Source organism: Microtus pennsylvanicus, chromosome 21, assembly GCF_037038515.1.
Source record: "Microtus pennsylvanicus isolate mMicPen1 chromosome 21, mMicPen1.hap1, whole genome shotgun sequence".
NCBI lineage: Eukaryota > Metazoa > Chordata > Mammalia > Rodentia > Cricetidae > Microtus > Microtus pennsylvanicus.
In genome coordinates, this window is record NC_134599.1 from 1,215,229 (window position 1) to 1,237,699 (window position 22,471).

Below are 22,471 nucleotides of genomic sequence, written 5' to 3' on the forward strand. Positions count from 1 at the left end.
ATGAGTCACTGTGCCCTGGCCCCTCAGGCACTCGGGGTCGGGTTTGCGTGACTGCGGTCTATGGGAGAAACAGGTCCCTTCTTACCCACGCATCCCCACCTGGCACCTGCACAGGACACGCTCAGAAGGCACGAGTGGGTGGGTGGTTGTTTGGGTGAACGGTTCTTTGCACCTGAGCATGCGCAGCCGCAAGCCTGCCTGAATGAAGCCGACTCCAAGCGGATCCCAGAACCTGGAGAGCTGGAGGTGCGAGGGGCGGAGCAGTAAAGAGCGCCCCCGCCACACCTCCCGGAGCCACGTCCCAGCCACGGAGCCCTCTGGGAAGTGTAGTCTGCGCCTGCGTCGTTTTCGCGGTGAGGCTGGGGGGCTGCGGGCGGAAGCGGGACCACCCCCTCCAGGGATGCGAGCTCCCGGGCCGACCCAGGCGAGCCAACACTGCGGCTCCCCGCACGGCCCGACCCCCCGGCCCCACCTCCTGTCGTACGGAGCTGGACCGCTGTTCTCGAGGGTCTCGAGGGTCTCGGTGCAGCCTCTTACCGGAGCCGCGCCGGAAGCTGGGTGGGCCAGGGAGTTGCGAAGCTGAGTTCCGCCATGGCGCTCCAGGTAAGACGAGCCGTTGCGGACCGATGGACGCCTCGGCCAAGCTTCTCGGTGCAGCGCGGCCGGGGGGTGGGGGTGGGGGGCAAAAGGGGCCTTTACCGCTGACTTTGAGCTCCGGTGAACCCAGCCAGGCCAGCTAGATGCCCAGGATTCCCAGGCCAGAAGTGTAGAGCTCTCCCCTTCCCCCAAGAGCTTTTTTTCTACCTGGGGAGCTCATTCCTTGAGGATCTCAGTATAAGATATCAATGAGAGAGTGTGCACGATCGAGGCCTCGGCGGGATTTGAGGGATAACTAAATCAGACATTTACTTTTGTTAAGATATAGAATCCCGGGGAGTGGGACCAAGAAAGTGGGAAGAAAGAAAACAAATCCAAGTTATGCTGGTAAAATGTGTCAATCCTAGCGCTGGAAGAAGAGTCCTTCTGTTGTGGCCTAGGTACAGTTTGGGCAGGGTCGTAGGCTGTGAAAATGCCAGGGCAGTTGCTGCACTGCCTTGTAGGTAGACAGAATCAGATGTGCAATTTTGTTGCCTAGGAGCTTTGCCAGACTTGGGCAGCTGTGTTGGGGTCGTGGCTAACACAGCGTGTGGCTAGATATCACTAGTACCCCACTAGTATCTTGGGGAGAAACAGTAAGTAAGGTAAATGGGATGTTGCCTGGCCCAGAAGTGTCCTTTGTAGCTTTGGCTGACAGGCAACCCAAGAACGCTCTTACTCAGAAATGCTCACTGACCCTGTAGTAGAGACAGAGGGAGTTGAACCTCTCAGATCTGATGCTCAAGGAAGGATATCTCCTCATACTGTGTAGCTGCATGGAGAAGATGGTCAAGTCTGGTCCCTGGGAATGCAAGAAGGACACAGTCTGATGGAGACGGATAGGGAAGGCCTGCAGTCTGTATGTTCAGTGTTGACTACAAGTTCCCACCTGGTAGCCTGAGGCATGCTGGGGCAGTGGGGTCTGTGAGGTAGACAGACCGATACTGTTGAGTGCTGAAACCGCAGTTTCTTAGAGACTGACACAGCAAAGCCTTAAGGCCCTAAGTTAGCTCCAGAAGCTTTTCTTCTGAGGGCTGGAGGCAGGAACCTATGTGACAGACCAGTGGTAACTATCCTCCTGCATCAGTCTCCCCACCCCCTCCTCCTCCTGTTCCTTCTCCCTCTCACACACTAGTCACTCTTCACTTTTTATTTTTATTATCTATTTATTTATTTTGGAGACAAGGACTCACGTGGCTGAATATGACTTTGAACTTCTGATACTCCTACAACCACCTGAAATTGTAGGCATGTGTCACTGTATCTAGCTGGTGTAGCACTGGGGATTAATCCCAGAACACGCTAGGCCAACAGTTTACCATCTGACCAACATCCCCAGCTCCACTTCTTCTGTTTGGGAAACCCCTGAAGGGAACATCGGGAGTCACAGCGAGTTCTCGTTCACATTCTATAAAAAAACATTGTCGGTGAAGATTTCCTAGGCGAGGATGGAGAGAGGTCTGGAAAATATTGCACACAGAGGCCTCAAAGAGGCAGATATATTTAGCTTTGAGATAAAGAGCCTCACATGCCCACCCCCAAGCCAAGTGTTTAGAAGAGCCTGAGGTGACAAACCATGCTCTGGAGATGAACGTTAGGCGGATAGACCTGGCTACAGCGACATAAGTCTCGCACTTTGTGTGCCCCAGTGTTTATTCTTATTCCTTCTGTATGTACAATATCCCTGTGAACTAGGACAAGAGCCACTCTTACAGATGAGTTTGCCAAGGCTCAGATGGGTCACTGTTTGACGTCTCATAACTAATATGCTGGCATTCAGTGCACCTTAGGTTGTGGTTTCAAGAGGACCAACTTAACACTAAGCAGACTCACAAAAGACAAATGAATTAGAATGCTGGTGTTTAACAATATCCTCCAAATATCCTCCAAATTTTGCCTATTAGAAACTCAATTCCCAGCTTTGTGGGGAAGTCATTGGACTTATTATTAATGAGTTATTGAGGGAGTCGCCTTGTTTAAAAGGCCTTTCTGACTTGCTTGCTTTGTTTCACTGTGTGATGTCCCCCCCATCAAACTGTTTAGACTATATGATGTGGCGGGGGGTGGGGAGGCTCAGCCAACATGGCCCCATCACCTTGGACTTACTGGCATCTGCAACTGTAAGAAATCACTTTGTTTTCTCTATAAGTCTCCCTGCTCAGGTATCTGTTACGGAAGTAGAAACAGACACAGACAGAGAGGAAGCCAGTAAAAACTGGAGCTGACAAACTGAGAATGCACAAAGCCTGAAGATACAGCTATGGAATGTCTGGCTGCTGTCTTGTTTGTATTTCTATGATAAAACACCTAACATGGACCACTTACAACGAACCAAGATTTTGACTGCATGTGGTGGCTCTCGACTTTAATCCTAGCACTTGAGAGGCAGAGTCAGCCCAATCTCTAAGTTTAAAGCGATCCTGGCCTACATAACATGTTCCAGGACAGCCAGCACTGCAATAATGAGACCCTCTCTCAAAAAGCAAACAACTACAAAATAGATCTTTCTTTCTTTTTTTCTTTCACTGTTTGGGTTGCTGAGAAATCCAAAATCAAAGGACCAGTATCTGGCAAGGAACTGACATCTGACAAGGATTGTGTTGGCAAACACCCAGCAGAAACACCTAAGAGAGGCTAGGATTATTTTGGTTCGTGCTTTCAGAGGGTTCAGTCATGGTCATTTGACCCCTGTAGTTGGTCAGAACATCATAGCAGCAAGCGTATGTTCTCTAAGTTTTGATGATTGGGAGATAGTGGGTGTGCTAGGAAGGAACCAGGAGGACTCCACCCCAAAGGACCCACCTCCCATGACACTTTCTGTAGTGTCTTTAACCTTCTAAAATAGTTCAGCAGGCAGGGAACAAGCTTTTAAAACATGAGCTTGTGGGGGTGGGAGTGGGGGCCTTCACATTCCGCCAATGGCACTCATTCCACAGTGGAAGGCAGAAGGGCAGAAGAACATAGGTAAACAGAGGAAGAAGAGGGCTGAACCCGTCCTTTCATCAGAAAATGGCTCCCCCAGATAATGGCCTTAATCTATATATGGCCTAATCATTCATTCCTGTGCCTAGAGTGGACCCTGCATGGGAAGCCAAGTGCTAATGGAGGGAGAGCTGTCTCGTGAGCGTAGAGGTGCCGGACAAGCTTGACAGCTGGCAGCATGGAGCTCTAGCAGCCTGAACCACCCTGCTGTTTAGGAAGAGTTCTGCAATGTAGGCCAGAGGACACACGTCCTGTGGTTAAGGTCAAGGACCCACAAGCTAGTCCTTGCCTTTTGCTGGACTCCATCTACAAACTTATGCTATTCTGTGGGAGCCTTGCTTCTGACAGGGTCTGGAACAGTTGACCAGGTTGCAGGCTCCATTGGGCATGACTTGGTCACCCTTTCAGATGACTGATCACTCCTCTTCCCTTAGCTATCACAGTGAGAAAGTTGGATTATAAACAGGGGCTTCTATTCTTTTGCCTCTGTGACTCCTTCTTGATGGTGAAACTTCCCTGATGTCACATAGTCTTCTATTTAGTGCTGCTGGATGGTAGATGTTCATATGTCATAATTTGTATGACTTTTAAAGGACATGCTTTTTCATCACAGCAGCCTCTGAACATGTTTAAACAATAATTAAAGTGTGTAAGCAAAAATGTGTATTTGGTCTGTAGGGAGCATGTATATGCTCCTTTGGCCTCTGAACCTATTGTCACAGGCCTGGGGCCTGCAGCTCACACATGAGGACTCACCAGCTTCTTCCCCCTCTACCAACCGGCCCCCATGGCTCCCAGGCATTGGCTGATAGGATACCAGAGGACAGAGCTGCGGCAGGGTTGCCAAAGGCGGGACTAGAAGTGACAGGTTGAATGCATGGGTGTGGGGAGGTGTGGGGAGGTGTTATAAGGTGGCCAAATGCAATGGGGTCCTGTGCTAGCATGCCCAAGAGCATTTGAGAGTTAGAGATGCCCATAAGGATTCGGGCTTAGCAGGTAGTTAGACTCACAGCTATATCCATGACAACAGGAAAACATCTGACAAATTCAACAGATGCAAGGTTAGGAGAAACTCGAGGGCAGCTTCCCAGAGGCCTCCAGTGCAGTCTCCAAGAAGCACTTAGCTCCCTCAGCATAATAATGGTGAATGACCCATGTGTAATGCCAACTGGGAGAATCTTGCCAGAGACTCTACACCCAGGATTGTTGCTGAGAACAGGTCACTCAGGCATCTTCTGCTGGCACCTGCCTTCGCAGACACCTAGAAAGAAGACGTGTGTTCAGCACAAGCTGTATCGTACAGATTAGCTAGTGTGTTAACCAGTAGAAATCCTTTGAGATGCACATTCCCAGGTGCCTGCCTAGGTCTAGGCATTTTGGAGGGCAGCAGTGGCAGGCCTGCTGTGTTGGCTCCTCAGGACAGAACCTAAGATTGTCCACATTTTATATGCTAGGAGGCCAATAAGAAATGCAAAATGGCTCCCTGCTCTAGGTTTGTGGAGTATCTGAGGTGTCTGGGAGATAGTGGCCACAGTGGGCCAGAGGTACAAGTTAAGCTTAGGGAAGGAGGCTGCTGACCAGCAGACCACAGAGATGGTTGGGAATGCACAGTGAGCTAAGAGGCAAAGGACGCTCACTGCCTCTGATCCCTTCTGCCCTTCTGGCTGTCAGCAGTCACTGGGAATGCGGTCTCTAGCCAGATGTGTTGTTGGAGCCTAACTACTTCAAAATGTCAGGGCATTAGGTATATGAACCTAGTGTGTGCACAGTGGTAGCTGTCAGCTGTCAGGAATGGAAGGCAGAGAGATGGCAGGCAGTGGGTGGCAAGGCTGCTGGTTAGTAAGAGAGACAGTTTTTAAAGTCACTGACTTAAATGCATGAACTAGACAGTCGACTCTCCTCTGCTTTATTAGAAGCGTTCCCGTTTTCACAGGTCCTTCCTTGTTTCTAACCTAGATGGATTCTTCCCATAATTTACATTCTGTTTGTGTCACTTGTGTGGTTATTTTCTCCCATAATTTCAGTTCATGGCTATCAGGTGTTGGTCATTGTCTCAGTTTTCATGCTGCTTTAAAGTCTATGGAATGATGACTTTTACAGAAAGGAAGAGATTGCTTTCATCTTACAAAGTCACAGGGTACAGGAGGTGAGCATAGCAGATAAAGGTGTGGAGTGTGGCTGTGAAGAACTGTTTGAAGCTCCCGGGTTTCAGGTTTCTTCTGAGTCCCTGAGGACTGTACACTAGAGGCTTTCAGTGATAAGTGGCAATTGTGGGAGGCACGGGGTAGGGAGCATGGTGAGTTGGGGCCTCTAGGTGGAGCCCCTAGAAGGGCTCTGTGACCCTCACCTCCCTCTGCATGCTTCTGCTACATGCACCTGCTGGCGGCTGTCACAGCTTTTCCCTGTGGAACTAACCACAGCTGGACCAGGGTTTGTGGAGAGTCGAAGCCTTGCAGGGCAGGTGGGACTGGAAAAGTGAAGGTGGGTTCTGCCTAGCAGCTCAGAACCTGGGCCAGATTGGAGTCTGGAGATCAGGGGCCCTAAGCACAGGTTAGACCTACGAGTGCCTGATTCACCTGCTGCCTGGCTGGCAGGTGAAAAGGGGTCTATCTTTTTTAGACCTTCAGGGCTTCATGAGTTTTTTTTGTTGCCGCCCGCAGCTGTTGGGGGTGTTTGATTTCTGACATGAATTATGTCATCTCTGCTGAGGAGCAGGAAGTGGGATTTTTCTTTGCTATATGGGTTGGTTAACCCTAGTCTGGAAATCTGAGGTGGGAAATGCTCCAAAAGGCAAAACTTGTGAGCGCTGAGATGCCCTGTGTGGAGAAGTCCACATAAGAGCTCCTGTGGTCGCTTGCAGTCCAAATGCCGTCAAAAAACACTGTAAAGGTTACCTTCGGCCAGGTGTATGAAGAACAAAACATAGGTGAATCTCTATTGAGACTTGAGTGCCATCTCTAAAACAATTTATTATGTACATGAGAACATTCAGAATTAAATATTCAAAACACGTCCGACCCCGAGAATTTGGGATAAAGAGTACTGGACATTGGTAACAAGCTGGTCTTGTAGTAACCGTTGTCCTGCTCTCAGTGCCACTGTGCTGGAGTTCCAGGTTCCCAGGTAGTCCTGATAACTGGCACAGCAAATAGGACTTGCTGTGCACTAAGGAATGTAATGCCATTCCTAGTTACACCTGTGGTGACCTTGTTTCTAAAATGTGGCTGGTGGCACATCTTCCTGGGTGCCCAGCTAGCTGCAGCTTTGTCCCAGTAACTGTTAGACCCAGGCCAGGTCCCACCCGTGTCTGCACTGCCTGCTCCCAGTGTCTACCAGGAGACCCATGTGGCTCACTGAGCTAAGGGACAGTTTGGGTGGGCCTTGTTGGCATGGATGCAGCCAACCCCCCCGGAGACTGTGCCCACAGGTGCCCATCAGCTTCAAGGACTTGGCCGTGCGGTTCTCTGAAGAAGAGTGGCGGCTCCTGCAAGAGGGGCAGCGGGAATTCTACAGAGACGTGATGCGGGAAAACTACGAGACGTTGGTGTCTGTGGGTGAGGGCCCGAGGCCTCCAGAGTGTGGGTTGCAGGGACAGAAGAGGGTTGCAGTGAAGGAGGCCAGGGTCCCTGCCCAGGGGTCTTGAGTCTCTGTGAGACCCGAGGCTCCTCCAGGCCTTAGCCTCCTCATCTGTGAATTGAGTAGTTTTAGGGGTGTTCAGAGCTTGAGGATGTCCAGAGCCTCACTTTTCTTTGTTCCTTTGTTTGTTTCTATGAGCCAGAGTGGGGGTCTGGGTACAGAGCTTTAGGGGTATATGGCCTTTGAATTTGGTGACCACACAAACATATGGAAAGCTATGCATAGATAAGCAGACATCTGGGCCATCACATGACTGTGGGAGGGTAAAAGCCACTCAGTTCCCAGAGTAACTGCTCATTCTTTCCCCAGGGACCTCTGAGCTGCTTCCTCTCTCTGCCTTCCTGTCACCCTCGGGGCCTGGAGGAGCCACAACAGAAGAGAGCCACCATGATAAGGGACAAGAACCCCCAGTGGAGCATGGTTCCCAGGGTAGGTCCACCCCATAGACTTTGAGCACCTCCTTCTTGTCATGGTTTTCAGCTAATTCAGTCTAGGCCTCCTTGAGGCTTACCCCTTATTCCTCTGGGTTGGAGGCTCATTGCATGTAGTCTAGTCCATGGAGAAATGTTCAGAAAAAAACCTGAGGTCACGTGGGGGAAAACCTCTGACTTTGACCCACTTACCACTACCCAGAGCCAGCCTGCAGCTTAGACAGTAGAGGTGGCCCTGGGGCCAGAGTAAGGGAAGAAAGGTAGCAGGCCAGATGGAGCCAGAGGGCCCTTCAGTATTGCTCTTAATGGAAAGGAGGCAAGAGGAGCTACTGGGTAACATGCAGAACCTCGTGAGCTCAGCCCTCCCCTCTCTGAGCCTTTTGCTCCCTGGGGAGCTAGGTGGCTGAGCACAGGGCTCACACTTTCCACAGGAGGGCAGCCCCAGCAGAGTCTGCACCTCACCGCCCTAGTGCAGCTGGTAAAGGAGATACCGGAGTTCCTGTTCGGAGAGGTGAAGGGTGCTGAGGACTACTCCGAGAGTGGGAGCACCAGTCTGGAAGGGGATCGAGCGACGCCTGAGGGTAAGTCACGCAAGCTGCAAGAGTGACCTCCCTACAGTCCACAGTGCAATGCATAGCTGCCTTCCAGCTCTTGACCTCCTCTGTGTGCTCATCCTCTGAGCTTTTGGGACCTAGTGGATATGGGAACAGCTCTTGCCATCTCTCAGTGTCTTTGTCCAGTCACGTGGTGATCCCTCCCTGCTGCCTTACACTTTGCATGGTGGTGAGCAGTGTGTTGGTCCCTATGGGAACAGGAGAGAAGCAAAGCTTTGTCCAGATAGCTAGTGGGTCGTAGATCCTATTGCCAGCCTTTTTCTTTCTGCTTCAGCGACTGTCTGTTTTTTCCCTCTCCACTCAGTCAGCTCAGGACCCACCTCACCCTAGACCATGGCCCTCTACCTGCTGCAGCCCTCTTCAGTTAATGTTGGGTGGCACAGGAAGGGAGCAGAGGTGTGGAGCGGCACCGGCTTCATACTCACCGCTCTGTGCTCTTCAGGCCATGGCCAAGACAGAAATCTTCGAGTTTCAGAGCTCAGCAGTGGCAGTGAATAGGTCCCTGGCTCCTGGTTGTCATTAGTGGAGCATGACAGGGAAAGCTCTGACTGTGGTAATGTTAAGACAGCTTACCAGTTGGCATTTTCTCCATCTCCCAACAGTAGCCGGGGCCATGGACACTTACCCTCCCCGCAGCCTGCTCAGTTCTCTTTCGGAGAGCCCTGCAAGCCACCCCAGCCTGGCTGCCACACCCACAGGCAGCTCATCTTCCAGCGGCCCTCCTGGAGACTGGGCACAAGAAAGCCCCCTACCTACCAGTGAGTCTGACCCAGTGCGCACAGGGACACCCAGCATTGCAAACCCCGAATCAGGCCTTGGACCCTGCACCCTCTTCACTTTCTCTGGCTCAGCTTCCTCTGTAGGTGACTGGAGACAGAGGTCTCTGAATCATGAGAAAACATGCCTGGCCTCTACTGCAGACCCGGTAATCTGATGCTCAGTTCCAGATGGCCCATCCCTTTGTTGATTGCTGAAGACTCTAGACACACAGAGAACTCTGGGCAGTTCCTAATGTGCACACCCGTAGGTCACTTATCTGTGTGCACCTGCTTTGATTCTCAGACTGCCTCAGCACAGCTAGCAGCAGGGAAGTAATGCTGCTCACTAAAGTTTCCCTGGGGTCTCAGTTTGTCTTCTAAAATACTTTGAAATTGTACTTGTCTGAATGTTTTGGATTTTTATTTTTGGTTGCAAGCTTAGCCTTTAATGGCTGAGCCATCTCTCTAGCCCTGTTTAGGTATTTTAATTTAGAATATTTAAATGAATAAAGATTAAAATGGACACTCCCCTAAATTATACCCCAATTAACCTGTGGTTCCATGTGCCATCTGTCTCACAAGCCCCACAGAGGAAGCATGAGGGCAGCCGGGGGGTGATGATGCACGTCTTTAATCCCATCATTCAGAAGGCAGAGGCAGGCCGATCTCTGTGAGTTTGAAGCCAGCTTGGTCTACAAAGCAAGTCCTAGGATAGTCAGGGCTACACAGAGAAAAAGTGTCTCTAAGGAAAAATAAAACATCAACAACAAAAACAGCACGCGCGCATGCGCGCGCACACACACACACACACACACACAGACACACACACATACACACACACACACGTCCCAGAAGAAGAAGAAGCATGAGTACAAGCCTGACCTGTGTTGTGACTGTTGGCTCCATCAGCTGGGCCAGATAGAGACTGGGGTCAGGGAATGGGTCTGGAAACATTCAGCATAAATGAGTCTGGGTATTTACAGCTAAACCAGAAGGAAACAGGAAATAGCCTCCAACCCTCCTGGAACAAATCCTCCAAAGATAGCACTGGCATGAGGCTAATTTTTAGGATTTGGGTGGCTCTCAGGGTTGGAGAGTTTGAGTGATCTGTCCTCTTGGGGAGCAGATCTGGGGTGATTCCAGAATCCAAGTCCCCCATAACACTGCTTTCTTTGTATTTTGCAGTAGGAACTGCTGATAACCCACTGTCTATAGAGAAGGAAGGCTTAGGAGCCTCAGGAGAGCCTTCCGTTCATCCCACTCAAAGCCTGGACCAGAGCAAGAGCCATCGAAGGCAGGATAGAGACAGCACAGGAACAGGTGAAAGACTGGCTTTCCTGGGGTCTCGCAGTCTAAAGCTGAGCAGAGTCAGAGAAGGCCATGTCTTGCTCATTTGAACTTCAAGACAACCCTATGGGACAGTGATTCTCAACCTTCCTAGTGCTGCTATACTTTAATACAGTTCCTCATGTTATGGTGACCCCCAGCCATAAAGTTATTTCATTGCTACTTCATAACTCGAATTTTACTACTATTATGAATCATAATATAAATATCCAATATGTGACCTTGAAGGTGTCACAACCCACAGGTTGAGAGCCACTGCTGTAAGATAAGCTTTGTGTGTTTGTATGGGTGGTTCTTAGCTGCCCAGTGATGGCAGAAATAACTGAGGGTCTCATGTTGCCTCTCAGGACTACACTGACCTTAGCTGCCTTGTATGTGCATAGGAACCGCTCCTGAGAACAGTCCCTTGCAAGGCCTCATCAACTGTCTGAAGGAAATCCTTGTGCCCGGGCCCCAGCACCGTGGGACAGCCCCAGACTTGCCACCTTCTCTCCCTGGCCTGAGTGTGTTGAAGCAGACCAGAGCTGAGGTGGAGCCAGGGAGCCTGCCCTGCCCAGGTGAGTCCCTGGGCATCTGGCCTGCACAGACCAAAGTCTCCACAGTCCCTGGGAAGCTCAGATTGCCATTCTTTGCTATTGCTGTGCTCCATGCTGTCTCCATGAGATGACCACTCCTGTGTCCCTAGGGTCAGTGGCTTTCAAGGATGACAGCAGCAGACTTTGTCCTGTTCTCTTCACTGTTCTCTACTCCTGATATGGGACTCTGAGGAGGACTTTGGTGCTCAAATGTCACTTTCTCTTGACATGAATGGGATGTCAGTGGACACTGAGGTCTGCCTGAGGTTTCCCTTCAAAAGACTGCTGAAGCTTTGACCTTTGATCTTGCATCTGTAGAGGGCAGCTGTTCCATTCTCCGGGTTGGGGTGAACTTAACTACAGAATTCCTCTCTTGTATGAACATTTCATGTGTATGTCAGGACCTGATAGACTTTGAAGCTAAGTTATACTCAGAAACTGCCAGCCTATATCCCTCAGTTTGCACCCTGAGTCTTAGCTGTGGCTAGGTGCTACCCACACATAGGATTTACAGGTCCTGGTTTTTAGCCCTGTGCTGCTCAAACTACAATCCAGGACAGTTCTTGTCTGTCTGTCAGGAGACTGAGGACCCTGAGCTTAAGTGAAACGTGTGTCCTTTCCCTTAGTGAAGACGGAGCCAGTATCTGGGGATTGTCCCCTTCAAGGACTGCTGAACTGTCTGAAGGAAATCCCAGAAGCCCCAGACAGGCGTCCCAGCCCCTCGGGAGCAGGGGACTTGCGACTGCAGGAGGATCCAGGGAAAAGGAGTTCTGGAGGTAAAGGTCATTGGTTAGATTAGTGGTCAGGGAGCTAGATGTCTGTCTTTGGCTTCTCTGCTCTGAGCACAGCTGTATGTGACCCTTCCCAACCAAATCCATGCCTTAAGTCAGCATGCAGGTTAGGCAGTCCCATGCTGAACCCCATCACGCTGTGCAAGAACAAAGCATATAGGAGTGTCTCATAATTTTCCAAACTGGCTCCTGTTATAGGAAGAAAAGGGTTACAGGAAATTTTTCGAAGGACTATTGGGGAGGGACAGGGAATGAAATAGGCAGGAGTTGAAGCACAGTAGACCGTAATTGTGGCTGGAGGATTCCTGCCATCCTGTGTTCAGGCTAGGGTCTACGGCTGGAGGATATGATTCTCAGCACGTATGTTTGGACCGGGATTATTTGTCACTTTATCAATAAACTTGTGTTCCTGAGAACTTGGCCTTGAGAGGGTGGGTTTGAGCCAAACCTGCTGCACAAGGAGCAAGATCTGATTTGTTGCTGGCCAGGGAATGGCTCACTGTAACATCCCTTAGAAAGCTCCTGAGCATCCTAGAGGTGGTAGGGGTGTTACTTGGAACTGTGCTTGGGCTTGAGAGGTGATCATACCCAGAGCCAGTGACTGCTGTGTAGGCAGAGGAGCCTTGGAAGTCTCTCCTAGCCCTATGAAGTGGAGCTCCCAAGACTTAGGTTGAGTCTAAGCCTGAAACCTGGGTTTCCCAGCAGCCACCTTTCCCACAGGGATGAGATGCCCCCAGACTCCTCCTCTCCGCCGGAGTCATGGAGCTGGACATATGCTTGCCATGGTGAAAGTAGAAGATAGCTGGGTTCAGAGTCCCCCAGCGCCAGCATCCTGCCAGCTTAGCAGGCAAGGCCACAGTCCCTATTTCACTGGAGACACCAGAGAGGTCCGTGTACCCCGCTGGGGCCCCATGACTCTCGGTAAGTTCTGGGTTCCAAAGCCCACAGGGAAGAACCTGCTTCTCTTTTGGTCAGTGAGCCTTTCCCGTCTCTCCTCCCAAGCTGTTCTTAGTCCGTGTTCTCAATCCAGGCCCATGTTCAGCCACCCTCTGGTTTCAGGACCTTCTTTTTACAGTGAGGTCCTGACTGTGGAAGCTGACCACAACACGCAGGTGGCTAGTCCACCCTTCTCAGAACTGAGTACAGCGTCATTCCTTCTGTAGAAGCAGAAAACACATTCAAGGTTCCTCGTTGGAGGATCTCCTCCTTAGCAGATCCCTGGAGCCTACTGTAGAAGTTAGGCTGTGGGCCAGCCAGATAGCCAAGGACCAAGCTGGGGTCTGACTAGCAGGCCGGAGCCCAGCAAGAGATGACAAGATGACCTCTCTTGTCCAGCCAGCAGGGCCTCAAGCTCACCACTAGAAGCTCTAGAGGCCTGTCTAAAGGGCATTCCTCCAGGTGGGTCATCACCTCTTCAGCCGCTAGCCACCTCATGGTCCAGAAGCCCCCAGCCAGGAGATTCTGGATCTCAGAGGCTTGAACTACAGCCACAAGGATCCCACAGTGAAGGTACTTGGGCCCACGCTAACAATTATTTCTGTGCACACAGTGAGGGGGGAGATACTGAGGGCACCATCTGGTCATCTTCTCTGGGCCTCCTTGAATATGTGTCTTTCTTTCCTAACCCCTGCTTCATGCCTGACCCAAATAGCTATCCACGTTTGGTGAGAGCCACATTCTACCCACCCACTTCCCTATTCTGAGGACTTCTCATTCCCAAGACTATATTGTGGGGGGACGGGAGTGGTAGGGAGACTTTGGTCAGTGCCATGGGAAACCCTGGAAGGGGAAGGGGTTCCCTGGACTGGGTCTTCTGGTGCCGTATACTCTAAGGCTAAAGGACTTCTCTTCCTTGACCCAGTTATACTTCATTCTGCAGAAGCTACGAGAGAGCCACTTCTACCTCTGAGCTTGCAGGGCTGCATGAGAGAGGGACCTGGGAGTCAACCCTCTGGTTCCCAGGGCACCCCTACCAGCTTCTCCTCAGCCAGCAGCAGTGATGGGGATCTGGATTTCAGGAGCCCCAGGAACAATCTGGGGCAACGACTTGGGAAAGGTGAGCTGGTCCAGCCTGAGTACATTGGTCCTTGCCCACTATTATCTCTGCCATAGTGCCAGAAGAACTGTGTATACCAAAGCAGAAACGGACCCAGGACTTGTCTTGGCAGGGTGAGAAGGGTTTGTTGTAGTAGCTTGGCCCAGAAGGGATAGGACAATGGCTGGCAGTGTGCCCAGAATCTCCCTTATAATAAACACTTCCCTATCACAGACAAAAAGAAGTGTCTATAATACTAAATGACCTTTGACTTAGGGAAGATAGAGTAAGGATCTCAGAAGACTTAGTCACCTGTGCCTTCCTGGGCCCTGCCAAAGGAAGTCACTCTTGGAGACTGGGGTCTTCTGGTGCTCTCTCAGCATTCCCCTGTTCTTTCCTCTTGCAACAATCATGTCTGTCTTGTCCTGTGAGTGGATACTCAGTGCATCTGACCAGCTGTGCCCTGGCCACATCCGTTGCTAAAGGCCTGGAAATGTAAATTGACATCTGCCTCGGTCGCATGGCACCAGCAGCCCAGAGTGACTCGTTCTAGTTTGCCCTGAGGAGTTACACAGTCTGCCTGCTGTTCTTCAGCCATCATGGACAGCTGTTAACAGCTGCATTTTCTCAAAGTCCCCAAGCCCACGCCTACCAAACTCCTAATTTATACAACTCTAAGTCTCCAGCAGAATCAGTGTAAGGCTTGGCCCGGAGTGCTACCCAGTGTTAAAGCAGCAGAGCTGAATACAGGCCCAGACGACAGAAGGCACAGACAAAACCAGACGCTGGGCAAGTCACACATTTACATATACTCTATTATTGCCCCGATCAGAGATGCTGGTAGTCTTGCCAAACACTGCCTAATCATGGGCAGGATGCCTTACTTTGCTCTTGCCTGGCACATAGAAGAGCTAAGTGACATTTTGCTACAAGTAGGAGTTACTATTGTAGCGTATGGGAGACGGCTTTCATTGCAGAGCCTGCGCCTGCTTTCTCTTTTCCTGAACCCACTGAGGAACCTCCCCCAGTATAGAACTCAAATGTCCTTCAACTTCAGTGCACCCCCCCCCCCCATGTGTACCGTGGCTTACAAATGGTCAGAGGATAAATTGCAAGAGTCAGTTCTCAATTTTCCAACACCACATGTGTTCCGGAGATCACACTCGGGTGTGCTTGGCAAACACTTGGCCTATACTTCCATGTTATGCTATGCTACACCAGCCCCACATGATAGCCTCTTGTTTACAACCTCTGCCTGGTTCCAGAGCAGACAGCAGGTGCCTAATGGCCTCATGGCAGTTCTGTCTACTTACCTTATCCCTCTAGACTTTCACATCATCTAGTTCCCGTTGTCTGCACAAGACTCTGTCAGTAGGAGTACCCTGAGAGGCAAGAAGGCCTGCATCATTGCCCTCCTTGGAGGGGTGAAAGAAGCCTTGTGCACATTGGATTGTTAGGGTGTCCTTCACTCTAAGCAGGCAGCCCACCCCTCAACATGGTGACAACCGCTGTGCTAAACTAGACCCGTTTGACTAGACGCTCTCATTCTACCCCCCAAGGCAGACTTATGTAGCAGGGCTACCCCAAACAGGGATGGCAAGTATGTGGGGCTATGTCTTCTTCTGGGGCCCTGAGCTCCCAGGACATGTTCTATATTCTGAGCCTCCTTCCTCTGCTCTAATCAGGGCAAAAGAGGCAGGCTTCAGGGATTCACAGAGCACTGGCTACTCATCTAAGATTGTTCATGTTTGGCTACAGGATATCCACCAGGAAACTCTCCACTCCAAGGCCTGGAGAACTGTCTGAGAGAGATCCCAGTTCCCAGGCCACAGGCTGCCTGGCCTTGTTCCTTGACTGTAGACAGGGGGTTGAAGAGACCAGAGCCCAGGAACTGGACTGCAGACAGAGAAGGTAGCGTGGTATTTGTGGGAACCTGGGGGAAATCAATCCCTCCTGCGCTGTGACTTTGGCAGTGGCATAGCAGCCCTCAGGCCAGATCTCAGCTGAGCTGAGAGGATGTTCTGGAAAGAGTCACTTCCCCACTCAGGCAGACTCAGTTAAGTGAGTGATGGAGTCCAGGACGGGAAGGCCCAGCACCACTGCTCCAGTGAGCTGCTCCGATTTGCTGACTGTGTCATCCCCTTGTACCTTGTTGTCTGGGCACTGAGTTATATACCTTCTGGGATTCCATGTCGTTTGGGTTGGAAGTAAAGAGATCCCAGGGGTTTGGGCTGGAGTAGTGACCAAGCATGGTCATTTCCACACCTGAAACTTGTGTGCTAAAAGCCTGGCAGTGGTAGAAATCTGTCCATTCTGTGGCCGTATGAGGTCCCATAGGACTGTCAGAACTGTTCTCATTAAAACAGGACCGAGGGGCGAGGCCTGTGAACCACCCCACCTCGGACAGGGTCGAGGAGACGTACCCAACAGGAATCTCCGTCTAGGCAGTCCACAGATGACTGTCAGACCAGGAACGTGGCAATGGCCAAAAGATGGTGAGCTGCCTTCAGTGTTCACACCACAGTTTCCTTCCAGTTAGCTTTTCCCATCTCTCTCTTGCTCTGTTCCTTCCCTTGCATGGAATATAGAAGTAGACAGAAACAGAGTGGACTGAGAAAGAATAGGATGTTTGGTTTACTTGTGGGGTGTCTGCAGTGGAGATGCTGCTGGGATTAAGGGGTACCCCTGTACACACTGTTGACCTTAGGCAGCTCCAGCAGGACGTTCTAGTCTTCATGGGGTGGAAGGATGACTTAGCTCATCAGTAGCCCTCAACTGCCAGCTCTTGCATAGTGCTGAGTAGAGGGTCTGCTAAGCTGAGAGTTGCAGCCTACCCAATGGGAGGGGCTGCCTAGCCTGCAAAACACGGGACCCAACTGGAACCTGACCAGGAGTAGCTTCTAAGGGCTTGGAACTTCCAGAAAGTTCCCCAGCTCACTTGCCGAGGGACATGGGACCAGAAAGTAAGTTGTTCAGGCCCCTCCCCCAGAGCCCATATGGACTGTGGCTGAGCAGAAAAGGATGAATCCTGAGTATCTGATCATCAAAACTGTGCTGTCGGGTACTGGGCAGTGAACTCTTTTTCTCCTTTGTTTAGAGACAGCCACCATGCCCTCCCCCCTGCACTGCCTGGAGAGCTCTCTGAGGGGGATCTTGCCCGTGAGACCCTTGCGTTTCACCTGCGTGACTGGCCCTGCCCCCAGTCCCAGCCCCTGCTCCAGCTCCAGCATCAGCAGCTCCGATGGAGAAGACCTAAGGCCAGAGCCTGCATTCTGGCAGCCACCCCTCCAGAGTGAGTCTGCTGCCGTGGGGGTGGGGGTGGCAGTGAGCTGCTCCTTGAGGTACCTGTCAGTACTCTGATGCTAGCTTACTTATGACACAGAGAGAGACCCCCTTCCCTCCAGTAAGGGTCCTGGCCCTCTGTGCCCTGTCTCTGGAGCATCTCCAAGAGTCAACAACAGTAGTTGTCTTGCTGAAGACCCTGCGAGAACAGAGCCCAGGGACTGCAGCAGCCTCGGTAAGCCTGGAGTCCTCCTGGATGGTAGAGACCAGTCCCCGTTGGTCCATAGGTCCAGACTTTATTCTCCGAGTCTCATTGTTATTCTGTTGACTCTCATTAAAACATCCCCCTAATTTGTTGAACTTTAGATCCTGTGAGGGAGGCTGATCCAAGGGCTGTGTTCTGTAAGGAGATCTTGGTAAACCACTGAATGATAGGTACATAATATCTACATATATGCTCATTAATACATGCATACATGCATATATATGTATGTATGTTTATCTATACAGATATATATATATATATGTACACACACCATATAGTTAGTATTCAATAGCATTTTTTAAACTTGACAAACAATAGAAATATCAGAAGTGATCTTTTTCAGTGGTGTACACTTTTCTAGCATGCATGAGGCTCTGGGTGTGGTCTCCAACATCTCATACACAGTGAGAATAGAACTTCTTGGGATTAGCCCAGAAGTCTAGAGATGACACCTGGTATTACATGCCACTTTACTCTCCACCTGAGCTGTGACCCAGACTTTGTTCCTAACAGGAAGGGCAGAAGGGACAGGAGTCAAGTCCCAGTCACCCAGAAGAGAAGGGACTGCAGAGTACACATGCCAGCCTGGCCCTGTCAGCAGTGCTGAAGTTAAAGAAGAAGGAAAAAGAGGAGGTAGGGACCTTGGAATTGTCACATTTCCTTACAGGTCACTGAGGATTTGCAGGACACGGCAGCGTGTGCTCCACATGCCACAGCAGGCCGGCCCACCAGTGTTAGGATCCCCAACACATTGCACCCGAGTTAATTACTGCTTAAAAGTTGCACATTTGCCATTGGGATGACGGTGGGAATGGGTCCATGTGGCTCATCAGAATATCCCCATGTTGGAGTGGCACTAGCAAAACAATATTGTCCTTGTCCCAAGTGCTCTGTGCTCTTTCTACAGAGGCAACTACATACCCATGGCCTGCCCCTCAGCCAGAGGAAAGGCCTGAGCCCAAGGGTACTAAAGACCCCAAGGACCTGGAGCCTGGACATGGGCAACCCAGCAGCACAGGTGAGCTGGTGACTTCTGCAGCATTTGCTGTGCTTTAGTGGCCTCTGAGAAAATTAGAACCCAGGCCCCAGCCTAAGGAGGTTCAAGTTCATGGTCCAAGTTCATCATCTGGGTAGGGAAGTCTTCCATTGAAGCCACTCAGGTACATGGTTCACTTCCGGGTTTTCATAAAAGTGCCAGGCTCACCTTTTAGAGGCATTGTTTGGGTTTGAGGTTAACTGAACCTCAGCATTGTTAAGTGGCCTGGCTGGAATCCTGCACAGAGCATAGGCTTCACGTGGTTTTGTTCAGGGACCCACAATGACAACAGGCAGGATGATGCACCCATATCCTGAGCCGTCCTTGGTTTGCAGGACTCGGGTGCCCGTGCCACATGTCCCTTGCTGCCTTGTGTACCTGTGCTGGGTGCTGAGCACCTTCTTTTCCTGTATGTAAGCTTTGGCCCCTCCGAGAATGCGAGGTTTTGTTACAAGCCCTGGCTGCCCTCCCGCAGATAAAGCATCAGACCACAGTGTTTTGTGATGTTGAATTGTTAGTTTTTGTTTCAGTCAAGGTTTCAAAGATTTTGTGTGAGACAAGTAACCCAGGCCATCTGAAACTCGTGATCCCCTGCCTCAATTTCAGATCCTTGCTTTAATTCAAGAACTTAGTGAGACAGGGTGTGGGTCCTTCCCTGTCTGCAGCCCTAACGGTACTGAAAAGACAAAGGCAGAGCCTTGGCTGGGGTTTAACAAACAGCAGACCCCTCTTCCATTCTGAGCTAAATGGCTGAAGAATGGCAGGGGCCTTGACCAGCACCCTAGTTGCCTAGGGTGAGACCTATCCAGGGGATGTGAAACTGAAGAATTAACTAGGCTTTTTTCTGGGTTGGGGCAGCCCTAAGATCAAAATTTTCTGGAAGCCAGGCTTTATAGGGGCAGGACACTGGGTACACTAAATACATCGCTGAGGCCATAGAGAAGGCCCTTACAACCTAAGCACTCTTACCCATTGCTTCTTTGGTTTTAGCCAGGACCCAAGGAAAGCTGCTTTCTGGGGACCCTCTGGAGCCACCTAGCAAGTCTCCCCTTCCCACAACTGACTTGTCAACGTGGCCACCCACTTCTTCACAGCCACCATGCCCCTGTGGCAGATCCCTGCAGCAGGAGCTGCACAGCCTTGGTACTGCCCTTACGAACAAGCTGGACCAGCTTGCAGCAGCCTTGGCAGGCCTGACTCAGGAAGTGGCCACCATGAGGACCCGGATGGACCGGCTGGGAAGGCGCCCACAGAGCCTTGGACCAAAAGGCCAGGCTTCTTGGCGGTTGGCCCTCTCCCGGAGACCTCGCTGGGCCAGCAGACTGGACCACAGACACCTACCCTACTGGAGGCAGAAGGGCCCCACCAAGCCCAGACCAAAGATCCTGCGGGCCCAGACAGAAGGCTGCAAGGCTGGTGACCGCCCAGGACTCTCTAGAGGGAAGGGCAATTTGGTGCCTCAACTGCCTCCAGATGGTTCCTTGGTAGAATCTTCCAGGCCCACCTGTAGCTCATCCCAGCAGATCGCAGTACCTGGAGGCCACACTGTGCTGACTGCACATCCCCTTCTGGAACATACCGGTTGCCACCAGAATCCCCTCTCCCCTTCAGTGCCTCCTGCCTTGGTCCCCCTTGTGGCCTCACCAGCAACCAGTACAGACACAGAACCTCAGGCCGCTAGAGTGGCAGCCATCAGCATTCCAAACCAGCACAAGGAACCTAACAGCCTGCTAGGGGGAGCCCTCAGCAAAGACCTCTGGGGAGGTGACCACAGGGATCCAAGGTGGGGGGCCCATTAACTGTGCCCTTCCTCTGCTCAGGCTTGTGAGGGTGCCTGGTGGGACCCTCTGGGGTACAGCCGTTGCAGGCTGCCTGTTTCCCAGGGGTTGTGTCTTCCTTACCGCTCAGCCAGCCCTCTCAGTGCTGCTGCAAGTCTGACCTTTGCCTCTGCTGTGCCAGGCTCCCATGGCGTCTGCATAGAGCCACTACAGAGGCGTTTCTCAGCCATACCTCTGGCTTTCTTGGCTCAGGTTCAGTCAGCCAGTTGTTCTTCCTCCGTTATCAGAGCCATCTAGGTTCCCAGTGAGTGTCATGCATATAGCATATGCACAGAGCCAGCTGCTCCTGATCTCAAGGACACTGAAAGGCCAGCCTTTATCTGTCTGGAGTGAATACTTCACAGATCTCATTTAGGGAGAGGCTGGCCTGTGGTCTGAGCTGAATTGATCCACATGGATTCTAAAACTAAATATATTAGCTGCTAAGAAAAGGCCATTGGCTTCTATGGAAGGGCGCTCAGAGGGGACAGCACTTGGGCATGGTCGCCTGGATTGTCACCAGTACAGTGAGAGTTAGGCATGTTCCCTTCTTCCGTACCTACACCTCAAGAGAAGTGAGCATGTGCCGTGAGGCTGGTGCAGCATGCCACAGGGCTCCTGGGGAAGAGCATGCACATCTATCGGTCTCCTAGGGCTGTGCACAAGTGTTACAGGCTTAGTCTGGGCAGCTGAAACCAGGGGTCCCAAATCAAGGTCTTGTCAGGGTTGATTCTCCAGAGGGCATCTGGCTCTGCTGGGGGCTGTCTTCATGCTCACATGGCATCTTCTCCAAATGCCCTTTCTGCCACAACACAGATATTTTGGGTGGCACTCATTCTCACTTGAATTTATTCTCCAAAGACTCTAAGGAGCATCACCTTCTGAAGTGCCAGCGGGGTGCGCAGTATGGTCAGCTTTTTGACATTATGACATGGTGTTGTCATCTAGAAAGTTCACATTCAAAAACCAGACAGTTGAGATTAAAAAAAATGTTTTAAATATGTTTACAAGTTTGTGTTAGATTGCATATGTAGTATTTATTCCTTAGCTACAAGCAGGTTAGGAGTGTTGCGAGTTGGCCGTGCCTATTAAGATTAAGACTTCAGCATATAAACGAGGAGGAGGGCACCATCTAGCTTATAATACAGCTGAGACCTGGGCCGGCCTCGGGTTTGGCCTGACTGCCTAGATGCCATTCCACCTGCCTCTGCCCTGGTGAGATGGTTGGCTCTGCCACCGCTGCCCATCCACATTCACTCAGCTCACGTCCTTCGGAGCTGATCTGACTGAGTTCCTTTTAAACCTGAGGACGTTTCAGGAGATGTGCCTGTCCACACGGGAGCTGGGAAGGTACTGTGGCCTTGTCCATGACAATCATAAGCAGTCTCTGGCTGCTCTGCCAGTGACTCTCGGTCTCTGGAGATATCCAGGACTTGGTTTGCACAGAAATTAAAGTATGTTGGAGTGTGGTTCGTGGCCCGCGAAGGGGTCACATCAGATATTAACATTATAGTTCATAGCAGTAGCCAAATAATAGTTATGAGTAGCAAAGAAATAATTTTATGGTTGGGGTCACCACAACATGAGGAACTCTATTAAAGGGTCACAGCATTAGGAAGGTTCAGAACCACTGACCTAGGGACTAAGGCAAACCCCCAAAAAGTCCGCCTAGAGTGTAAGTATGCACAGGGTGTTGACAAGTCCAGCTCCCTGCTTGCAGGTTGGAGTAGAAGCAAAGGGCCGCAGCCTCCACCTATAAGGAATGAGCAGCTGCATCTCTGGGCTAGCGGGGCAATGCTGGTGCCTCCAGTGCCAATGGGCAGGGGTAAGACAGGTTCAGAGGGCAGAGAAGAAACATTCACATTCAAAATCCTACTTGGGAGACTTGGGTGTTCTTAAATTGATAAGACAAATTGGCACCTGGTGTGGGTGGCCCTGGCTAGGACAGGGAAGTCTGCCCTGCTTGAGTGACTCTTTTAATTCTAAACAAGAGGCCGTGTTGTTCTGTCAGTCAGTGAAAGGGCTCCCCGTGATGCTCTCCCTGGCACATCTGCCTTGCAGACAGCCGGCACGAGTGGACAAACAGTAATGCGGGACTGAGTTGCTAGGGCCTGGCGTCTGCTGGGTGCTAAGTACCTCCCTTTGCTGTGCCTGCTCAGGATGAGTGGTTGAGATCCAGTCAGGCAGTGACATGGAACCAGCTGAGGTTGTGTGGTCGTTGCTACAGTCACACTCCAGGCGACCTCCAGGACTGTCGCTGTTGATT

At 51.1% G+C, this 22,471-nt stretch overlaps 1 protein-coding gene across 10 annotated transcripts; it reads left to right on the forward strand.

The window, feature by feature from the left end:
• Positions 1–210: 210 nt before the first annotated feature.
• Positions 211–21,215, forward strand: Krabd3 (KRAB domain containing 3). 10 transcript variants are annotated; one of them, XM_075955835.1, is made up of 19 exons: positions 211–603; positions 7,046–7,172; positions 7,564–7,683; positions 8,117–8,266; positions 8,902–9,057; positions 10,243–10,377; positions 10,788–10,961; positions 11,606–11,755; positions 12,491–12,691; positions 13,106–13,279; positions 13,650–13,826; positions 15,564–15,716; positions 16,172–16,300; positions 16,903–17,097; positions 17,188–17,322; positions 17,866–17,985; positions 18,260–18,370; positions 19,379–20,208; positions 20,256–21,215. In XM_075955835.1, the coding sequence occupies exons 1-18, from the start codon at positions 592–594 to the stop codon at positions 20,185–20,187; spliced, it is 3,228 nt and encodes a 1,075-aa protein (XP_075811950.1). In that variant the 5' UTR covers positions 211–591; the 3' UTR covers positions 20,188–20,208; positions 20,256–21,215. The 10 variants fall into 10 exon arrangements, with proteins under 10 accessions (XP_075811950.1, XP_075811949.1, XP_075811953.1 ...); XM_075955838.1 differs by having other exon boundaries at positions 291–603; positions 7,033–7,172; XM_075955833.1 differs by having other exon boundaries at positions 327–603; positions 13,632–13,826.
• Positions 21,216–22,471: the final 1,256 nt, after the last annotated feature.